Consider the following 16,927-nt stretch of genomic DNA (forward strand, 5'->3'; position numbering starts at 1 on the left):
CATAAAAATTGTGTACTGCTTAGCATGTTCATATGTTATTCCAGATACAGAAAACCTCAGGTTTCCTGGAACTTGGCTTAAGCAACCAAATAGATCTTAAATCTATATTTTTATGCTCAGCACTTCATTACCCCTTGTAGCACAAACTGACATTAATACACTGATATCATTAGTATTTTTCTGTTTTATTTTTTCTTTGCATTGCATAGAAATTTATAGCTTAAACACAGTGGGCCTGATGTGAGTTATTTATTAAAAACTTAAAAATCTGATATTGTGACCCTTTCCTCTGACAGTATTCTTTCATTTATTTTAAATATGCATATTCCACATACCAATCGTGTATGATATATGAACATGAAATATTAGAAAATTAAGCATATTGACCTAAATTCTCCCATATTTAAAAAGATATAGTAGTTCATAAATGATGATGTGACATAAATAATGCCAATAAAAGTTACATAAACTTCCTACCCTCAACAGAACCGTTTTTGAATGAAATTACCAGATGTTTTATTTGTATGCTACAATCTAATCTTTATAGTCAACACAAGTGCAAAATTAAAGAAATAAACTCCTGAAATTCGTTAGTAAATTGTAAGATTACATATGAAGCCCTTACAGTTGTACACTTTACATTAATTACTACAGGACATAGGAAATGTTCCAGGATACTATTTAGAGTTCATTTTTCCCCAAAGTGTTCTATAATCAACTAAAATGTGTTGGCAATAATAATGCTATGTTTACTTAATATATTTATCTACACATAACAAACGTACACACAAATAATACAAATAAACATATGTTAGCATGAAATGGCTTAAGATTTTGATAAGCACCTTGAAAAAACTGGGTACTTCATATTCAAACAATGAAGAACACCAAACTAAGAATGACATAAGAAAGACAATATAAATCAGTAATGTGGGATTTTAGGAATTTTATAGTTAATTTCATTAAACCAAGCACCTAACAAGCCTATTGCTACTACCTTCGCAGAAAATAGAAATCCAATGAACGGTTCCAGGAAAATTCCAGTTTAAAACAAAACCAACTGCATAGTGAAATTGGTAATTAGAAAGGTCAATAAAAATCCATAGTAAAATATTCTGAAGTGTAATTAATGAAAAAGTATGACTTCTGGAAAAATAAATTATATCAGGATTCCATTGTCAACTGTTTATAATTCTAACCTATTTAGGGATTGAGAGAAATACAGTTAACCCTTGAACAATACTAGTTTGAAATGTGTAGATCCAGTTATGTGTGAATTTGTTTCAGTACACAAATTTAAAAAATAGTTTTGGAGTTTTGTGACAATTTAAGAAACCTTCCAGATCAACAAAGTAGCCTAAAAATATCAAAAACATGTCATGAATGCACAAAATATATATAGATACAAGTCTTTTATCATTTACTGCCATAAAATAGACACAAAGTATAAAAAGTCAAAATTTGTCAAATCTTATGCACACAGACCATACATGGCACTATTCTACATGGCACCATTCACAGTAGAGAGAAATGTAAACAAATGTAAAGATGCAGCCATAAATCAAAATTGTATAAGATTAACTGTAGTGCATATCGTACTACTGTAATGATTTGTTAGCCACCTCCTGTTGCTATTGCGGTGAGCTCAAATGTTGCAGCTATCTGCTTAAATATCATCTCCACATGAGTAGTTGATCTCCCTAGAAAATTGCCTATCTCTGTACAAATTGATCTCTTGTGTTTCTCATGCTTTTTCCATCATGTTTAGCGCAATATCGTAGCATTGAAAAGCACCAGGAAACCTATCTAAAGTGCCACTAATGTTTTACATTCTCCCAAGAAGCAGAGAAAAGTCATGACACTAAAAAAAAAAAAAAGTTAAATTGCTTGATATGTACTGTAGATTGAGGTCTGCTGCTGTGGTTGCCTGCCATTTCAAGATCAATGAATGCAACATAAGGATCATTGTCTTTTTTTAAAAAAAAAGAAGGAAAAAAATAGGAAGTCCGTGAATCCATCACTGAATCTATGCCAGTAAGTGCAAAAGCCTGACACTTTTGCCAAACATCTTTTTTTAATCTTAATTTGAAAATGCAGCTTTATTTGTGTGATGGTGTCTATGAGAAAGACATTATATAACTATGAAGTCAAATATGATTCAAGAAAAAGTAAAGTCATTGTATGACAACTTAAAGCAAAAGCTGGGTGAAGAATCTAAAGCTGAATAATGTAATGCCAACAAAGGGTAGTTTGATAATTTTAGAAAGAGTTCTGGCTTTAAAAATTTCAAGATAACAGGAGAAGCAGCTTCCGCTGATGAACAGTCAGCAAACCAGTTCCCAGATACCATTAAGAAAACCACTGAGGAGAAAGGATATTTGCCTGCACAGGTTTTCTAATGCAGATGAAACAGCCCTATTCTGGAAAAAAAAAAAAATGCCACAAAGGCTATTTATTAGTAAGGAAGAAAAGTGAGCACCAGGATTTAAGGTAAGAAGAAATAGGCTAACTCTACTGTTGTGCAAATTCAATTAGGTTTATGAGGAGGACAGTCCTTATCTATAAAGTTGCTAACTCCAAGCCTTGAAGGGAAAAGATAAACACCAACTGCCTGTCTTTCAGTAGTACAACAATAAATCTTGGACAAGAACCCTTTTTCTGGAGTGGTTCCATCAATACTTTGTCCTTGAAGTCAGATCCATCAATATCTTGTTTCTTGAAGTCAGAAAATACATTGCCAGTAAGAAAGTCCTTTTTAAAGTTCTTTTGATACTGGACAATGCCCCTAGCCACCCACAACCCCATGAATTCAATGAAAAGGTGTTCAAGTGGTCTACTTGTCCACATCTCTAATTCAGTGTCTGGGTCATGGGGTCATAAGGTTGTTTAAGGCTCACTCACATGGTACTTTATAGAAAGCATTGTCAATGCTCTGGAAGAGAACCCCGATAGAAAGAACATCGTGAAAGCCTGGAAGGGTTACACCACTGAAGATGTCATCATCGTTACAAAAAAAGCCTTGAAAGTCATCAAGCCCGAAACAATAAATTTCTCCTGAAGAAAACTGTGGCCATATGTTAACCATGACTTCACAGGATTTGCAGCAGAGCAAATCATGAAAATCAGGAAACAGATTGTGGAAATGGAAAAAAAAAAAAAAAAAGCTGGGGGCGTGGGGGTAAAGAGTTTCAAGATATGGATATCTTGGAAAAATTCAAAAGCTAATAGACACCACATCAAAGTAATTAGAAAAAGACAACTTGATGAGGATGAGCACATCTAAACCAGTGCCAGAAGATGAGGAAGAAGAAATATAAGAGACAGCATCAGAAAACAAATTGATATTAGGCAATCTGGCAGAAGTGTTCTGATTACTCAAGACTGTTTTTGACTTACTTTATCACATAGACCCTTCTATGATATGGGCACTAAAATGAAAGCAAACAGTGGAAGAAGGATTGGTACCACATAAAAACCCTTTTTCGAGACGTGAAAAAGCAAAAGTCAGACAGCAATTACAATGCATATCCCTAAAGTTACTCTGAATGTGTCTGCCTCTCTTACCTCCCCTTCCACTTCTTCTGCCTCTGCCATCCCTGAGACAAGATCAACCCCTTGTCTTCCTCCTCCTCAACATGAAGATGATGATGATGATGAAAATCTTTATGATGATTCACTTACATTTAATGAATACTAAATATATTTTCTAATCCTTATGATTTCTTAAGAACATTTTCTGTTCTCTATTGTAAGAATACAGCATAACATATATATAACATACAAAATATGTATTAATCAATTGTTTATTTTGTCAATAAGGCTTCCCGTGAATGGTAGACATTAGTAATTAAGTCTTGGGGAAGTCTAAAGTTATACGTAGATTTTCAGTGCACAGGGGGTTGGTTCCTCTTACCCTCACGTCGGTCAAGAATCAACTGTACATAAAATACAGGATTCTGAATTTATCTTCGTTTAAGGGCAATAAACAATTTTTCTTTAATTATCTGCACTTATGTACATTTCCTCGACCATATCTAATCTGTAATTGCTCTCTAGTTATTTATCTTGGAATAGCTCCCATCTACTTTCTAGGTAGGTATCACCATGGCTCTTTCAAACCAATAAAACAAAGTACAACCTGCCATTACCATTTCTACACAGCTGTTATCTCTCAGAACATCTGAATTAATATCCATAGTGTCAATCAAATAAGAAAAATGTTTTACTGTGTAGAATTTGGCTGTCATATTGACTATATGTAGCTATGTAAAATGGAATAACAAACTATGTGAATTATTGGATATATATGGCCTAGATGCTGCTAACATCTGAAAGCTTAAATAATTTAAGGCAACATTTATACTCCTGAATTATCTAATTTTACATTTTATATCAAGTATTAACACAAACTTGGTATCTTTAAATACACCATATTTTCTATAGATGACAAATATGTGATTAGTACTAAGGAAAAAATGAATCAGGAAAAGATTATAGGGAGGATTGCAAAGGTCTGGAATATAATATCAAATAAAAAGAACAGGCAAGGTCTCGATAAGAAAATGATATTTGGACAAAGTCTAGAAAGTCATAGGAAGCTCCTCTATCCTGATATTTTTGCAGAACAGAATCCTAAGCAAAAGGAAAAACTAGTGCAAAGAACCCGAGACAATAGTTGGTCCAGAATGTTGAAGGAAATGCAAGGAGACAAATATATCTCCAACAAAGGGATCTTTTTCTAAAAGAATTCTCCCCCATACTGACCTCCTAATATTTCTCTTTTCTTCTCAGGTCCCTTCATTTGTACATTGGAGATTTTCTTATGTAAATTTGTGTAACAGAAAATATTGTTCAGTTTGGATAGAGAGCATGGAGAATTAAACAAAAAAAATGATAGCTGTAATTCATATTGAAAAAATTTAGTTCTATGTAAAGTTATTTTAAAACTCTATATTATATAAAAGCCAAAAACATTGTAAGTACTCGATGCGAATACTGCTATAAAAAAGATTGAATACATGGGGAGAAAAAGAAGAATGAAAGAGATGAAGTCAGAGAAGTAAAAGTGGGGGTACACTGAAAACAGACTGTATAGGTCCTATGGAATGTTCAGGGAGACTGGGTTTTAGTCTAAATGAGATTTAAAAAACCACTAGAAGGTTAAGGGGAGAAGGATAGGAAGATGACTTGAATCAACTTTTTTTTATTTTAGAGCAGTTTTAGGTTTACAGAAAAATTGAGAGAAAGGTGCAGAGATTTTCCATTCAGTTTATGTTTTCAGACTCCTGGGGCTGCTGGGTTGTGAAGGAACTATAGGCGCACTGGAGTGGAATCGGGTGGCAGTGAGGAGGTAACTGCAGTTTTCCAGATATAAAATGTTGCTTTCTTAGACTGAGACATAAAGTATGGGTCAAATTCTACATATATTCTTAAAGTGGAGCAGATAGGAGTTGCCGATAGGTAGAAAAGAGAACAAGAGAGAAAATGAGTCAAAGCTGACTCCAAGATCTGTAGCTGGCACCTCGTGCTTGATTGGGTTGCCATTAAGTGAGATGGAGAACACTGTGAAAAGAACAGGTTTCAGGAGAGGAGTTCTGCAATTCAGTTTCGGGTATGCGAAGTGTGAGATGACTTAATAAATACTGTTAGATATCATTGAACAGGGCATCAAGTATGCCAGTCTGAAGTTCAGGGGAAAGCAGGCTAGAAATAAAACTTTGGGAGTTGACAGCCTACCAGTGTTTCCAAAGCTACAATTAATTAATCAATGACATAATTACTTTAAACCTCTATTTGAATAATTTCCACTCAAAGACATCTTTAAGACTTAAAAAATGCTGACAATAGACAATGTCCTCTCAAATAATCAAAATGGACATGATGACCTGATAGATAAATTCTAAGCCACAAAAATTATTATTTGCAATTTTCGTTCTAAAAGCTGTTATAATTTGGGTAGTAACAAGAACAGTCACATAAGGTTTAGAAACGCTAAGTTATGTTTTTGTCTCATAGCAGATTTTATAACTGTGCAGGCACATTTCTTTCATACTCCCTTTTAAAAGTGGAAGTTTAGTTATATATTTTGCAAGACTACACTGACCATAGCTTCATATAAAGTGTGACTTACATGTACTCATTACTGTTGAAAACCCCAGGTGACTTTACAGTGGGTTGGCTATGCCAGAAAAAAACAGCATGGCCCCAGTTCACTGACTGTCAGAGGATCCAAGGGTAATAATCAACTGGGACAACCTACATATCTGTAGATATCAAAGTATGCACTGACCCTGCTAATTTGGCAGTTCCCCTGTACTTTTTAATTAATCACATGTCTCCATGATATGCAGAAAAATCTGTCCTTATGATCTTGTGTTATGTGTCCCCTGCCTCCTTCCCTAGCACCATCTCACATTGTACCCCCACTGAGGCTTCTCCAGACACAATGCCATTTTTCGAGTCCTTTCTTCAAGTCCCTTATGGTGCCATTCTCCCTTTATTAAGGTCTTCACGTCACTTCCTGGAATGCTCTTTCCTGTTTATTTAATTATTAAATGCTCAACTGGTAATTTCTCAGGGAAGCTTTCTTTGACTTTACTGAACTTCTGTTCTGTATTATCCAGGAACCATACACCTCTGCTTTAAAGCATCTAGCATAGCTGTAGTTTTACATTCACTTGTGTTACTATTTAATTAATTACTGTCTCCTCAAGTAGACCATGATCACCATGAGACAGGATTGTAACTATCTTTGCCCACCAACTACCTTGAAAACCTGTACTTGTGGAATATGCATTGAAATGAATGAATTAGTTTAGAATTTACCAAGAGCACTTAATGGGCACTTAATACATATTAGTTGAATAAGTAAATGAATGATTGCATGTATGAATTAGCTTTTCACTGCAATGGAATAGACATTGGCATAGTATCTGTGTAGCCATAGCACTTAACACAGTGATTGACACAGAAGATAGTCATTCAACTTTTACAGTTATTGAACAGCCTCAATCCTGAACTTTTTTATATCATAAAAGCTTGACTTGAAAGTTGAAAGCAAAAATAGCATCACAACCCTGAGTATGGTGAAGAAAAAAACAAAAACTAGTTGAGAGTGTGATATTTTAAAAGTACAACATTTCTAATTTACAAATAGCCAAGGCTGTTAAAAAAAAGATTATAAAACTAAAATTATACTTCCAATATAACCATTTGACTTCAGTGCTGAGAAGAGCAATATTTATTGACATTTAGTTTATTACATGCTCCGGAGAGAAGGATGAAAAGAAAGCATTTCCTATATTGTGATGAATGGACCTATTCAATTCAGTTCTTGCAGAGCCACTGCTGTTTAGCAATAGCATAGTTATCAAATAATTTGCACATTATAATGAATAACCTTTCACTTGACTTCCAGTGCCTTGTTATACAAGCCAGACATATTTCTATTTGTTTATATGTTTATTTCTTGTTACAGAGGGTTTGTAAACCCCTGCTTCTGCATCAAAATTATCTGTGAAACTTTCTAAAGCATCTATGTTTGGATGTCATACAAAATCTATTTAATCCAAATCCCCAGTGTAAGGATTGAAAATAATTGTGATACTAAGCCAGGGACCCCTGTCCTTTTGACTTTATTGAAAGTATCTTGCTTATGAGTTCATTTATTCAACAAATATTTATTGGTTATTTTGCTCCAGATATGGTAATAGATGCCAGAGTTTTTTACATAGGTAAAAAATATGTATTTCCTGCTTTCATTATACCATCATTATCATGGTATAATGATACCATTATATCTTTATACCATAAATACACATAAAAATATGTATTTTCTGTTTTCATTATACATCATTATCATGGTATAATGGTACCATTATATCTTTATACCATAAATACATATAAAAATATGTATTTTATGATTTTATTATACCATCAAAATATTTTGTGATAAGTATTTGAGTTTTGTGTAAGTATAGTGTGCTTTATAATGTTATGCCAGGCCAACTACCCCAATCTTCAATGATTGAAGAAGAGTATTTCTAGAGGAGACAGCACCTAAATCCCAAGCAATGAGAATTTTTACTCTTAGCAATAACAAAGTGGGAGAATGCTTAGAGTAGAGGTCATAGCTTGGCGTGAAGGCAAAACGGAGACTGATATTCTCAGAAAATCACAATAATATCAGCAGAAATTGGTTCAAGATACTTCTGTAGACATTGAGAGTAGGTGATACACATAACTATATATCACATCTCAGGTGGTTAGGTTATTGACAATTAAGTCATTTGCAATGTCAACAATGCCCTCATTCATTCAACAAAGTTTTACCAAATGCCTACTATGTGATGGATTCTCTTCCAGATACTTTGAACACATGAAATAAAGCAGATAAAGATACCTATATCAGTGATTTTAGTGTAACTAAAATATACCATGGATAACAATATAGTATAAAAATGATGTAACTATATTTCAAAACAATTTTACAACTACTGTCTATTAATCTTATTAGGCACTTTGAAGTTCTATATATTTCTTGTTTGAAGATGGTACTTCATAATAATTCCAATATATGTAATACATATAGTTTATTTTCTAACTTGGATGAGTTTATCAAAATAATCATAAAGTAGTTTATTTATACACACATGCACGTACACCCCCACACACCATATATATGTATGGATTAACCACTATTTATAATAGTTATTAAGCAAAGTCAGACAACTAATCCCCAATAGCATATCGATCTGAGATGGGAGGTTCAGTAATGAGCATATGAAAGGACTACTTCCAATTACCAATTTTACAGATTGACATTATTCTCAGATTAAACTTTCTTGTTCACAGTAGAAAAGTAAAATGAATATTTATGCTACTGTCAATATCACTTCATATTTTAAAATATTAACAAAACAAAGTTTTGGAGGTAATATAGTCAATCTGTAGCTACAAATATTCAGAGGCATCTTGGAGAGAATGCAAAACTGTTTTTCAGATGAAAAAGTTAGAGGTAAATTGCAATTTATTTACTTTTAGAAAATGAATTTAAAGAGGAGGAGTCATGTTACTACTAACAGCATAACCCGAGGAGGTCCTCAGACTTTCAGTTCACAACATTCCAAGTTAATTCAATTTTAAACTAGTCTTCTGGGTGAAAAAAGAATAAAATTAATCTAAATAATGACTATAACAATGCTGTGCATTTTGTCACCATGGTAGAGACCAGGGACACAATAAAACTAGGTAACAGTCACTACCCACCCAGCAACTCCTAGAGGAAGACTGACATATAAATGAGTACTTTTCAAAATAATGTGTGTTTTTTTTTTGCAAACCATGGGTCTTTCAGTTACATTTTGCCAGTTGATTACACTCCAAAAATCTTTTGGATAATGAAGTCTGACATTTTTATACTGAAGACAGTAAGAAAACTTTCATATATCAATCCCCTAAAATAGAGTAAGACCTGACAACCCTTGCAATGGATCCTGATTAGGACAAGCAATGATCTGTAAGAATTCTTTTGCTTAATGAAACCAAGCCAACCACAGCTGGAACCTTGAATACTAACAGATACATCTGTCAGCTTCTTCTTAAGTTAGTCAAAGGAACCAAAGTAATATTTGATGGTTCCCAGAAACTACCCTTTCAATCCTCCACTACCACTGAGGCTTAGGTTTGTCCATAAAATGGTAAGAGTGATATGGTCTCCATTACCAAACTTAAGTCCAGGCTGAAGAGTTATCTGAATTCTAACATCACCTTTTACCTCCTTCTATTTCTCCTTGAGGGCAGTCAAGTTATTCACCCAACGGTCTGATATTTTCTGTGGTTCAGCTGCATGATCTGTACGTTACTATTAGGCCCCAGGGCACCATAATCATCAGACAAGCCTAGGCAACTGTATAGAAGCATTAGAATGCCCAGCAAAGTAAACATGGGCAAGTGGTCAAAAACAAGGGCTCTGGAGAAAGCTTGGCAACATTCAACATCTGGGTCTACTACTTACTAGCTGTGTGACTTTAGGCAAAATCATTCACCACTCTGTTTTCAGTTATTTCATGGGTAAAGTCAGTATTTTGATATCATCTTACTTCCAGGACAACTGTCACAATTAAATAAGATTCTATAAGAAAGCGCTTATGATAGAACCTTGTACATACTGAGCATGCATTCAGTATTAGGGCTCACTATTATATCAGCCTGGAGATTTAAGGGAAAGTTTTCTGGAGCTATGATATTGTAGTTAAATTTTGAAGTATAAAGTATGAAAAGGTGTTTACTGATGGAAGAGAAGAGAACAGATGTTCCAGGGAGAGTGTTCAAAGATAGGGGAGAACACAGGCAAGAGGTTTAACATCACCAAAGTGTAAGGTAAATGGAAGTGGGGTTGGGCAGGTGGGAAATGGCTGGTCATGAGCCTGGACACAGAGAGGGGCCGCATCCTGAAGGGCATTCTAAGCCATTTAGACAACAAATTTATCCTGAAGGCCAGTGAAATACTGTGAAGGTTCATTAGCATTCAAAAGGAAGAGTGACAGCCAGCAAGTAGGTTGAGTTCTACTCTTCGACTCTAAAGATAGAAGTAAAGGAAAGACAGACACCACTTTAATATTTATGGTTTTTCCTTCTCTGCAGAGCTATCTAAGAGCACCAAGTATGAAAATGCACTAGAGTTCTCATTAGCCAACTATTGCTCTTTCTGGCAGTCATCCTTTCAGGAAGTCTATGTGAAAATCTGAGTGAGGAAGGAAAGCCAACTACCTCACACAGTCTAAGATTCACTCCTTTAAGCCCGGATGTCAGTTTACCAGTCAAACAGAGGAAGGAAGCTTCCACTGATACTCTATGCGCTCGGGTTCTATGAATAGAGACCTTCATTTGCCTGTACAGTACAGAGTCATTCAAGAGCAATTAAATTTGGTTAAAATAAGAAAGAAATGCTTTTTAAGAAAAAAAAAAAAGAGGGTTTGAGGGGATTGCAAAAGTTGATTGTGCTAAAGCACTTTTACACAGGTTTGTTTTAGTTCTCAATTGTCAAGTTGTATTTAAGCTGGTCTCTTACTCTGAAATATGATAACCTTTCCTTTCTCTGAGTTCTTTCTCCTAAATTAATAGCACTGTCTCTAATTCCATGCGCAGCAAGCAAAGAGTTTATTTTACCAGATAACAGTAGGTCTGGTGATCAGCCAATGTCTAAAGAACCACTAGCCAAGTCAGTAGTAGGCCAAAGACTGCAACTGATAAATAGATATTACTCACTAAATCACTTTAAAATTGTCTTTCATCTTTGCTAGGAGCTAGTATTATTCATGTTGCATTCTGACACAACTGAAAGTATAAAAGAATACACTTACCTGTATCAATAAAACCATATTAGGGTTTTGAAGGAAGGAGAAAGAAATACATTCGATACATTCTAAAACAGAAGATATTTTAAAGTGGAAAAAAATACCTTTAGGTTTTGAATTAAATTGCAAGAGAACTTAGAAGGAATATGTCCTCATTTGGAGAGCGCATTAGAGTATACTGAAAGCTACACTGAAAATTGCATTTAAAGTTGAATCTTCAGTGAAAAAACAGGGAGCATTGCAACTTTTTATAACATCTGTGTTTATCTCTCTTCTTTGCTAAGGAACAAAACTTGAATGGTCAAAAAAGGAAAAAAGTTTGGTTTCCTCTCACCACTCCCAACTCAGGTCACATTTCCCCAGTAGTACATGAGGGAAGCGAAGGAGTAAAAGCGTAAATGCAGACCAACTCTCAGCCCCCACCTGCAGTTGCCTTCAATTCCTAATGATTACACCAACCACCCTTAATTACTTCTCCAAAGGTAAGGAGAAAATAAAAGTGTATTTAAGATTCAATAAAATTCTGGCTTTTAAATACCTAAACATAATCATTAAAAATTAAAAATTATATACAATGATGGCGATGTCTCAGCATTGTTTAAACTCCATATTTATATAAATTGTTAGAGTTTATTGTGAGTATAAAAACTCATGATAAATGCTTTCACAGTGTAATCTTCAGGACCGTATGGTCATGTATTGCTTTTCCCTAAAGACAGAAAGACTCAATTTAATTTAATGGGAACACTAGTTGAAGATTGGACTTCTAGAAGTAAATGTTGAGGTAGAAAATGAATTTCTCCTCCCTTACCTCCCTGCAATTTCACATATGGTAATTAAATTTGTAATAGTTGTTGACAGCACAACAGATATCACGGTAGTCTATTAAGAGTGAGTACTTTCTATAAATTAACTGCCCATTTATTCCTAAGCTAAAAGGTACTTAAGTAATTTCAGATGCTTTGACAATCCAAATAAAAACTTTAATAAAACTTGCACTACTACATTGTTTGTTTTCTAAAGTTTGCCACTTGTTTAAAAAAAGAATGTTAAACAACAGACATCAAGTGTGTCATAATGATTACCTGACATTAATGAAAGCTATATTATATATATATATATTACACATATGCTATCCAATCAATTAAAATTAACATGAAAATATCAGATATTTGCCATCTTTTATTTGAAATAAATATATAATTTTCTTAGCATCTTAAAAATTCAAAGTTGGACCTGGTCTTCCATTAACAACTTCAGAGAGCACACAAAACTATGTTCTTAATCCAGCAACAAATGTATACAAAAATATTTTATAGAGTATTATGCTTTCCACTCTGATGCAGATAATCTTATAAAATCAAATAATTAGGCATACAAATGATCAAAAATTACCTTTCTTCAAATGTAGTAAATAGAGTATTTTTTAAATGCATTCTATAACTATTTTCTATTCAAATTTCTTTATGTAAGGCATTTTCACTATATCTACCTTCTCACTAATCTGAACTCTAGCACATATGTGGTCTAGTAATTTCAGACTTCTAGAAATAAATGTAGAGATAGTATATCTAATTCTTCCTCCTTTACTTCCTTGCAATTTCACTTATGGTAATTAACTTTGTAATAGTTGTTGATTGCACAGCAGGTATCATGGTAGTCCATTAAGAGTGAATATTTCCTATAAATTAACTGTCCATTTATTCCTGAGCTAAAAGGTACTTATGTTCAGATGTTTTGCCAATCCAAACTAAAGCTTTAATTAGAACTTACACTACTAAGTTCTCTCCTGTCATTTTCTCATCTCAGACTTCTATTATTTAAAATTCTTTTGATCACTATTACAGATATTCACTCTCCTCAGAGAAACCTTGAATAGTATAAGAATATTTTTATGAGGTAGAGTATTTAGCTGACAACTTTTTGTGTCTTAGTTTCTTCATTTATTTAGAAGGTAAGATTTATTAGCAATTTCTATAATTTCTAGTGCTAGCATTCTCTTTTAAAAATCTTGTCTAAATGCCTTTTTCAACCTTTTAAAAATTCAGCTCTGTATTACACAAAGACTCTCACTCAACCAAGCTTGATTTGAGTCCTTGTTATTATGAAATAGGCAGCATCTCACTAAACTAATCATCTCACTAAACTAATTAAGAGTGAAGAGAATTTATCTCAGGAAAAAGCAAATTTTTAGAAAAGAAAAGTGACTATACATTTTTCTTAGCTAGAAATCTAACCCACAAATTTGAAAAGAGGAGATGTTTCCTTTGCTATATTTCACAGATATCTTAACTTGAACAACCCTGTGTTTCTTCCATTTTAGTCACAAATTGAAGAAAAAATCAAAAACCTAAAAAAATTAATTAAATTTTAAGCAATCATGTTATGTAAATACATTTCTCACTTTGCAAATGCATAGCATGAAACTATACAAATACCTTTTAGAGAATAATTTTTATAAAGTAGAACCTCAGTTAAGTACTAATTATGAAGCAAATTGTCACTTTATGATATTAAGAAACTTAATTTCAAAATGATTGGACAATTAGGTCAAAGAATCTGTAGTAAACTGACTACATATGTGTCACCTAAACTGAGGCTATGTGTGTAAGCATGCAGGAAGGTGTTTCTCTTCTATAATATTTATTATAGCCCCGATCAATTTTGAATTTAAAAAACAGATGGAAAGACATAATATTCATAATCTTAGCAAACACTGCATTTGCTATCAGAAGCATATCTGAGTTTCTGATTTCTGATTAAGGAACCAAATGGACAAATCTGATCTCTTTGCAAGGTTGGATTAGCACATACTCTAGAAGCCAGCACCATTTCACCTGCTGATCCCGGGCACTCAAAACAACAATTCTACAGGGCTCACATTCAATTCCTGACAAGCTTTCAAAGTTCCAAGTTTGATAAACTTTTTGCAAGATGCAGTATTGGCCTAACCGTCAAATGTTAAATGTAATTTTAATTAGTAAAATATTATTCAATTATTTTCTTTTTTAGTATTTGATTATAGGTAAGTCTCACTTAAACTCTTACTTAAAACCCTATATAAACCCATCTATCTTAACATAATCATAGTGTGGTCACTTTGAATTCCACATAAACCCCACCTCTTATGAATAGTAAGTAATGGACTAACTGCCAAAGAATATCAATAAATCACTGAGATACATCTTTTAACAATAAACATATATATGAAATATAAAATTGAAGTTAATATAAATAAATATTTATAAAGATCACAATTAACTTTGTTATTCTAAATCACAGCAAGGATTGATTTTAATAAGTATATTAAATATTTCTATATTATTGTTTAATTTTTCAAAGTAAAATAATATGACTAGGTATGAAGTCATAAATTTTCTTTAATACATTCACTTCCAAGAATCTTTCTCTATGCTATTTTCTTTAGAGTCTAACTTCGTTATGAACCCAGACGATTTTAAGGCTTTAATGTTTTAATTTTATATAAAAATCGGATCTGTTCTCAATTATCTTTGTGCTTAACACCCAAACCTATCACTGTACCTCAGTAAAATCAATGTCATAGTATGATGTTGGGATATAGTATCTTTATTTAGAAACTGGTATAAAATCTTACTTCTTACTTCAACCACAAATCTAAAGGCTACTATTAGAACTGGATACTGGGTTTATTTTTCCCTCGCATGGTGATTCAGACTTTGTAGCCAATGTTTTCTTTTTAAGTGTTAATATACTATTACTCCCTTTTTTGAAGTTAATTAGGGGATAACAATGCCTACAAAAGTGGGTTTATGTAAATATGTGTCCTCTCTAGAGCAATAAGCACCAAACAGTTTGATAAAACACATACCAAAATCTTATAATATAAATACCTAAACTATCACATAACTCTCAAGGCATTTCATCAAGAAGAAACCCAACAAAATCTGATCCTTATACTTTGCTATTTCTATCATTACTTGGCTTTATAACAATACAGAAAGTTGTTTTCCCACCATTTATTTGATGTGGTACTGGGATGCTGTTCAAAAGTGTTTCAGATATGTTGCTAGACAGAAAATAGAAAATGTATGCATCAGGAGTATAGAAACTTGATTTTTAAAAATATTTGTAGAGCTTTACAGAAAGCCTCAATGTGGAAAATAAAAATAAATATCATCAGTAAAATAATCCCTGAATCCATGCAAAAGTGTCCCTCAGTGCTTGTATTTCATTCATCACAGAAGAAATTCTCAATTTCTATAATTTTTAAAAAACAGCTACCACTACAATATTCCCATTTACATGCATGTGTGATATGTTGACAAATAAATGGCATATCCATTATTCCTTAATCAAGTGTCCAGTACCACTGTAGTTAAGAGGGACTTACAGAGGCCTCAAATCCTACGGCAGATGCAGGAATTCTAAATAATAAACAAAACCAGCAGAGGGCAGAACTACTGACAGAACTGACCAATCCAACATGCGACCAGGTACCAAAAGTAAAATACAAACTTTTTGATGGATTTCACTTTCAAAAACTCTCTTACCTGTCTTTGAAAATGTGGAAATGAATGAATCAACAAAATTAATCAACATAATTCCTTTCAAAATTCAAATATAGTCCCAATGAGGCTTTCACTGTATTCACCAGGAAAAGTCACCGGGAGAAAAATCTAGCGCTGCTTGCTACTCGTGAAGTTGAAAGCCACTAAGGAGGTGGAAGGAATGGCCTGGTCGCAGAGCTCGGCCTCCAGGAGCGCAGACTCCCACTAGGAAGAGCTCAGATCTGGGCATCTAGAACCAAGACCAGACTCAGGTTTCTGCTAAAGCCCACGCATTTGGACTTGACCATTTTTATCTCCCTTGACCTACCCTCATCACCCTCCTTCCTATCCCGCAGCTTCTCTCTGCACTCCTCACAAAGCTTGCTTTCTACTCTAAGCTGCCTGGGCTCCCTGAGCTCCAAAGGCATTCGCCTGCCAGCCGAGTCTAAGGCACCTAACGGACCGCTCCAGCCAGATGCCGTTTCGGGAAAGGGCGGGGGAAGGGGAGGGAGGAGGCGGAGGGGAGGAGTGAAGTCGCTCTCCCTCCGTGGGTACTGACAGGGTTGCAGACTTCTGAGCAGGTCTGGCCATTGAGTATTTGGTGGTGCCACGTAGGAACTTTTCCTTACCTCTCTCCTCCCACCCGACCCCATACCCCCTCCCCTTCCCTCCCAATCCCTAGTCCTCCGCCCCCACCCCATTTGCCTGGCTACTTTCATCATTCTCCAAGAGAACTGCACGTCCAACCTGCATGAAGAAGCGGAGGGGTGGGATGTGGGGAGAACTGAAATTCAGGAGAAAGTGTTCGCCCTATCTTGAACCCATTCCTAATAATAATCTGCCAATTTTTGTCCACTTAAAAGAGCTTGAAAATTCTCCCCTCTCTTCACCCCCCGCCCTCTCCCCCCTCCTCACACACACACACAGAATGTTCCTAATCTTCTAGATTCATCCCCCTGGTTTCTCTTATATCCCAAAACCTAAAACAGCCTGCTTTTCATTTTGTTGCAGACAAAGAACACTATCAACGTTCATTTTATA

General features: G+C 34.4%; 1 protein-coding gene across 7 annotated transcripts in view; it reads right to left on the reverse strand.

Annotated features, from left to right (window-relative positions):
- COL11A1 (collagen type XI alpha 1 chain) overlaps positions 1-16,927 on the reverse strand; it is a 213,134-nt gene that overhangs the window by 195,274 nt on the left and 933 nt on the right. For 2 of the 7 annotated variants that reach the window (XM_064371078.1, XM_064371077.1), the window contains exon 1: positions 15,890-16,231. The exons of the other annotated variants lie outside the window; for them this stretch is intronic. In XM_064371078.1, the coding sequence (XP_064227148.1) occupies positions 15,890-15,938 (49 nt within the window). In that variant the 5' untranslated portion in view covers positions 15,939-16,231. Of the gene's footprint in view, positions 1-15,889; positions 16,232-16,927 lie in introns of those variants that run through there. 7 annotated transcript variants of the gene reach the window in all.

This window comes from Aotus nancymaae, unplaced genomic scaffold (assembly GCF_030222135.1).
Source record: "Aotus nancymaae isolate 86718 unplaced genomic scaffold, 86718_ANA_hifiasm-v0.15.2.pri h1tg000117l, whole genome shotgun sequence".
NCBI classification, from domain to species: domain Eukaryota; kingdom Metazoa; phylum Chordata; class Mammalia; order Primates; family Aotidae; genus Aotus; species Aotus nancymaae.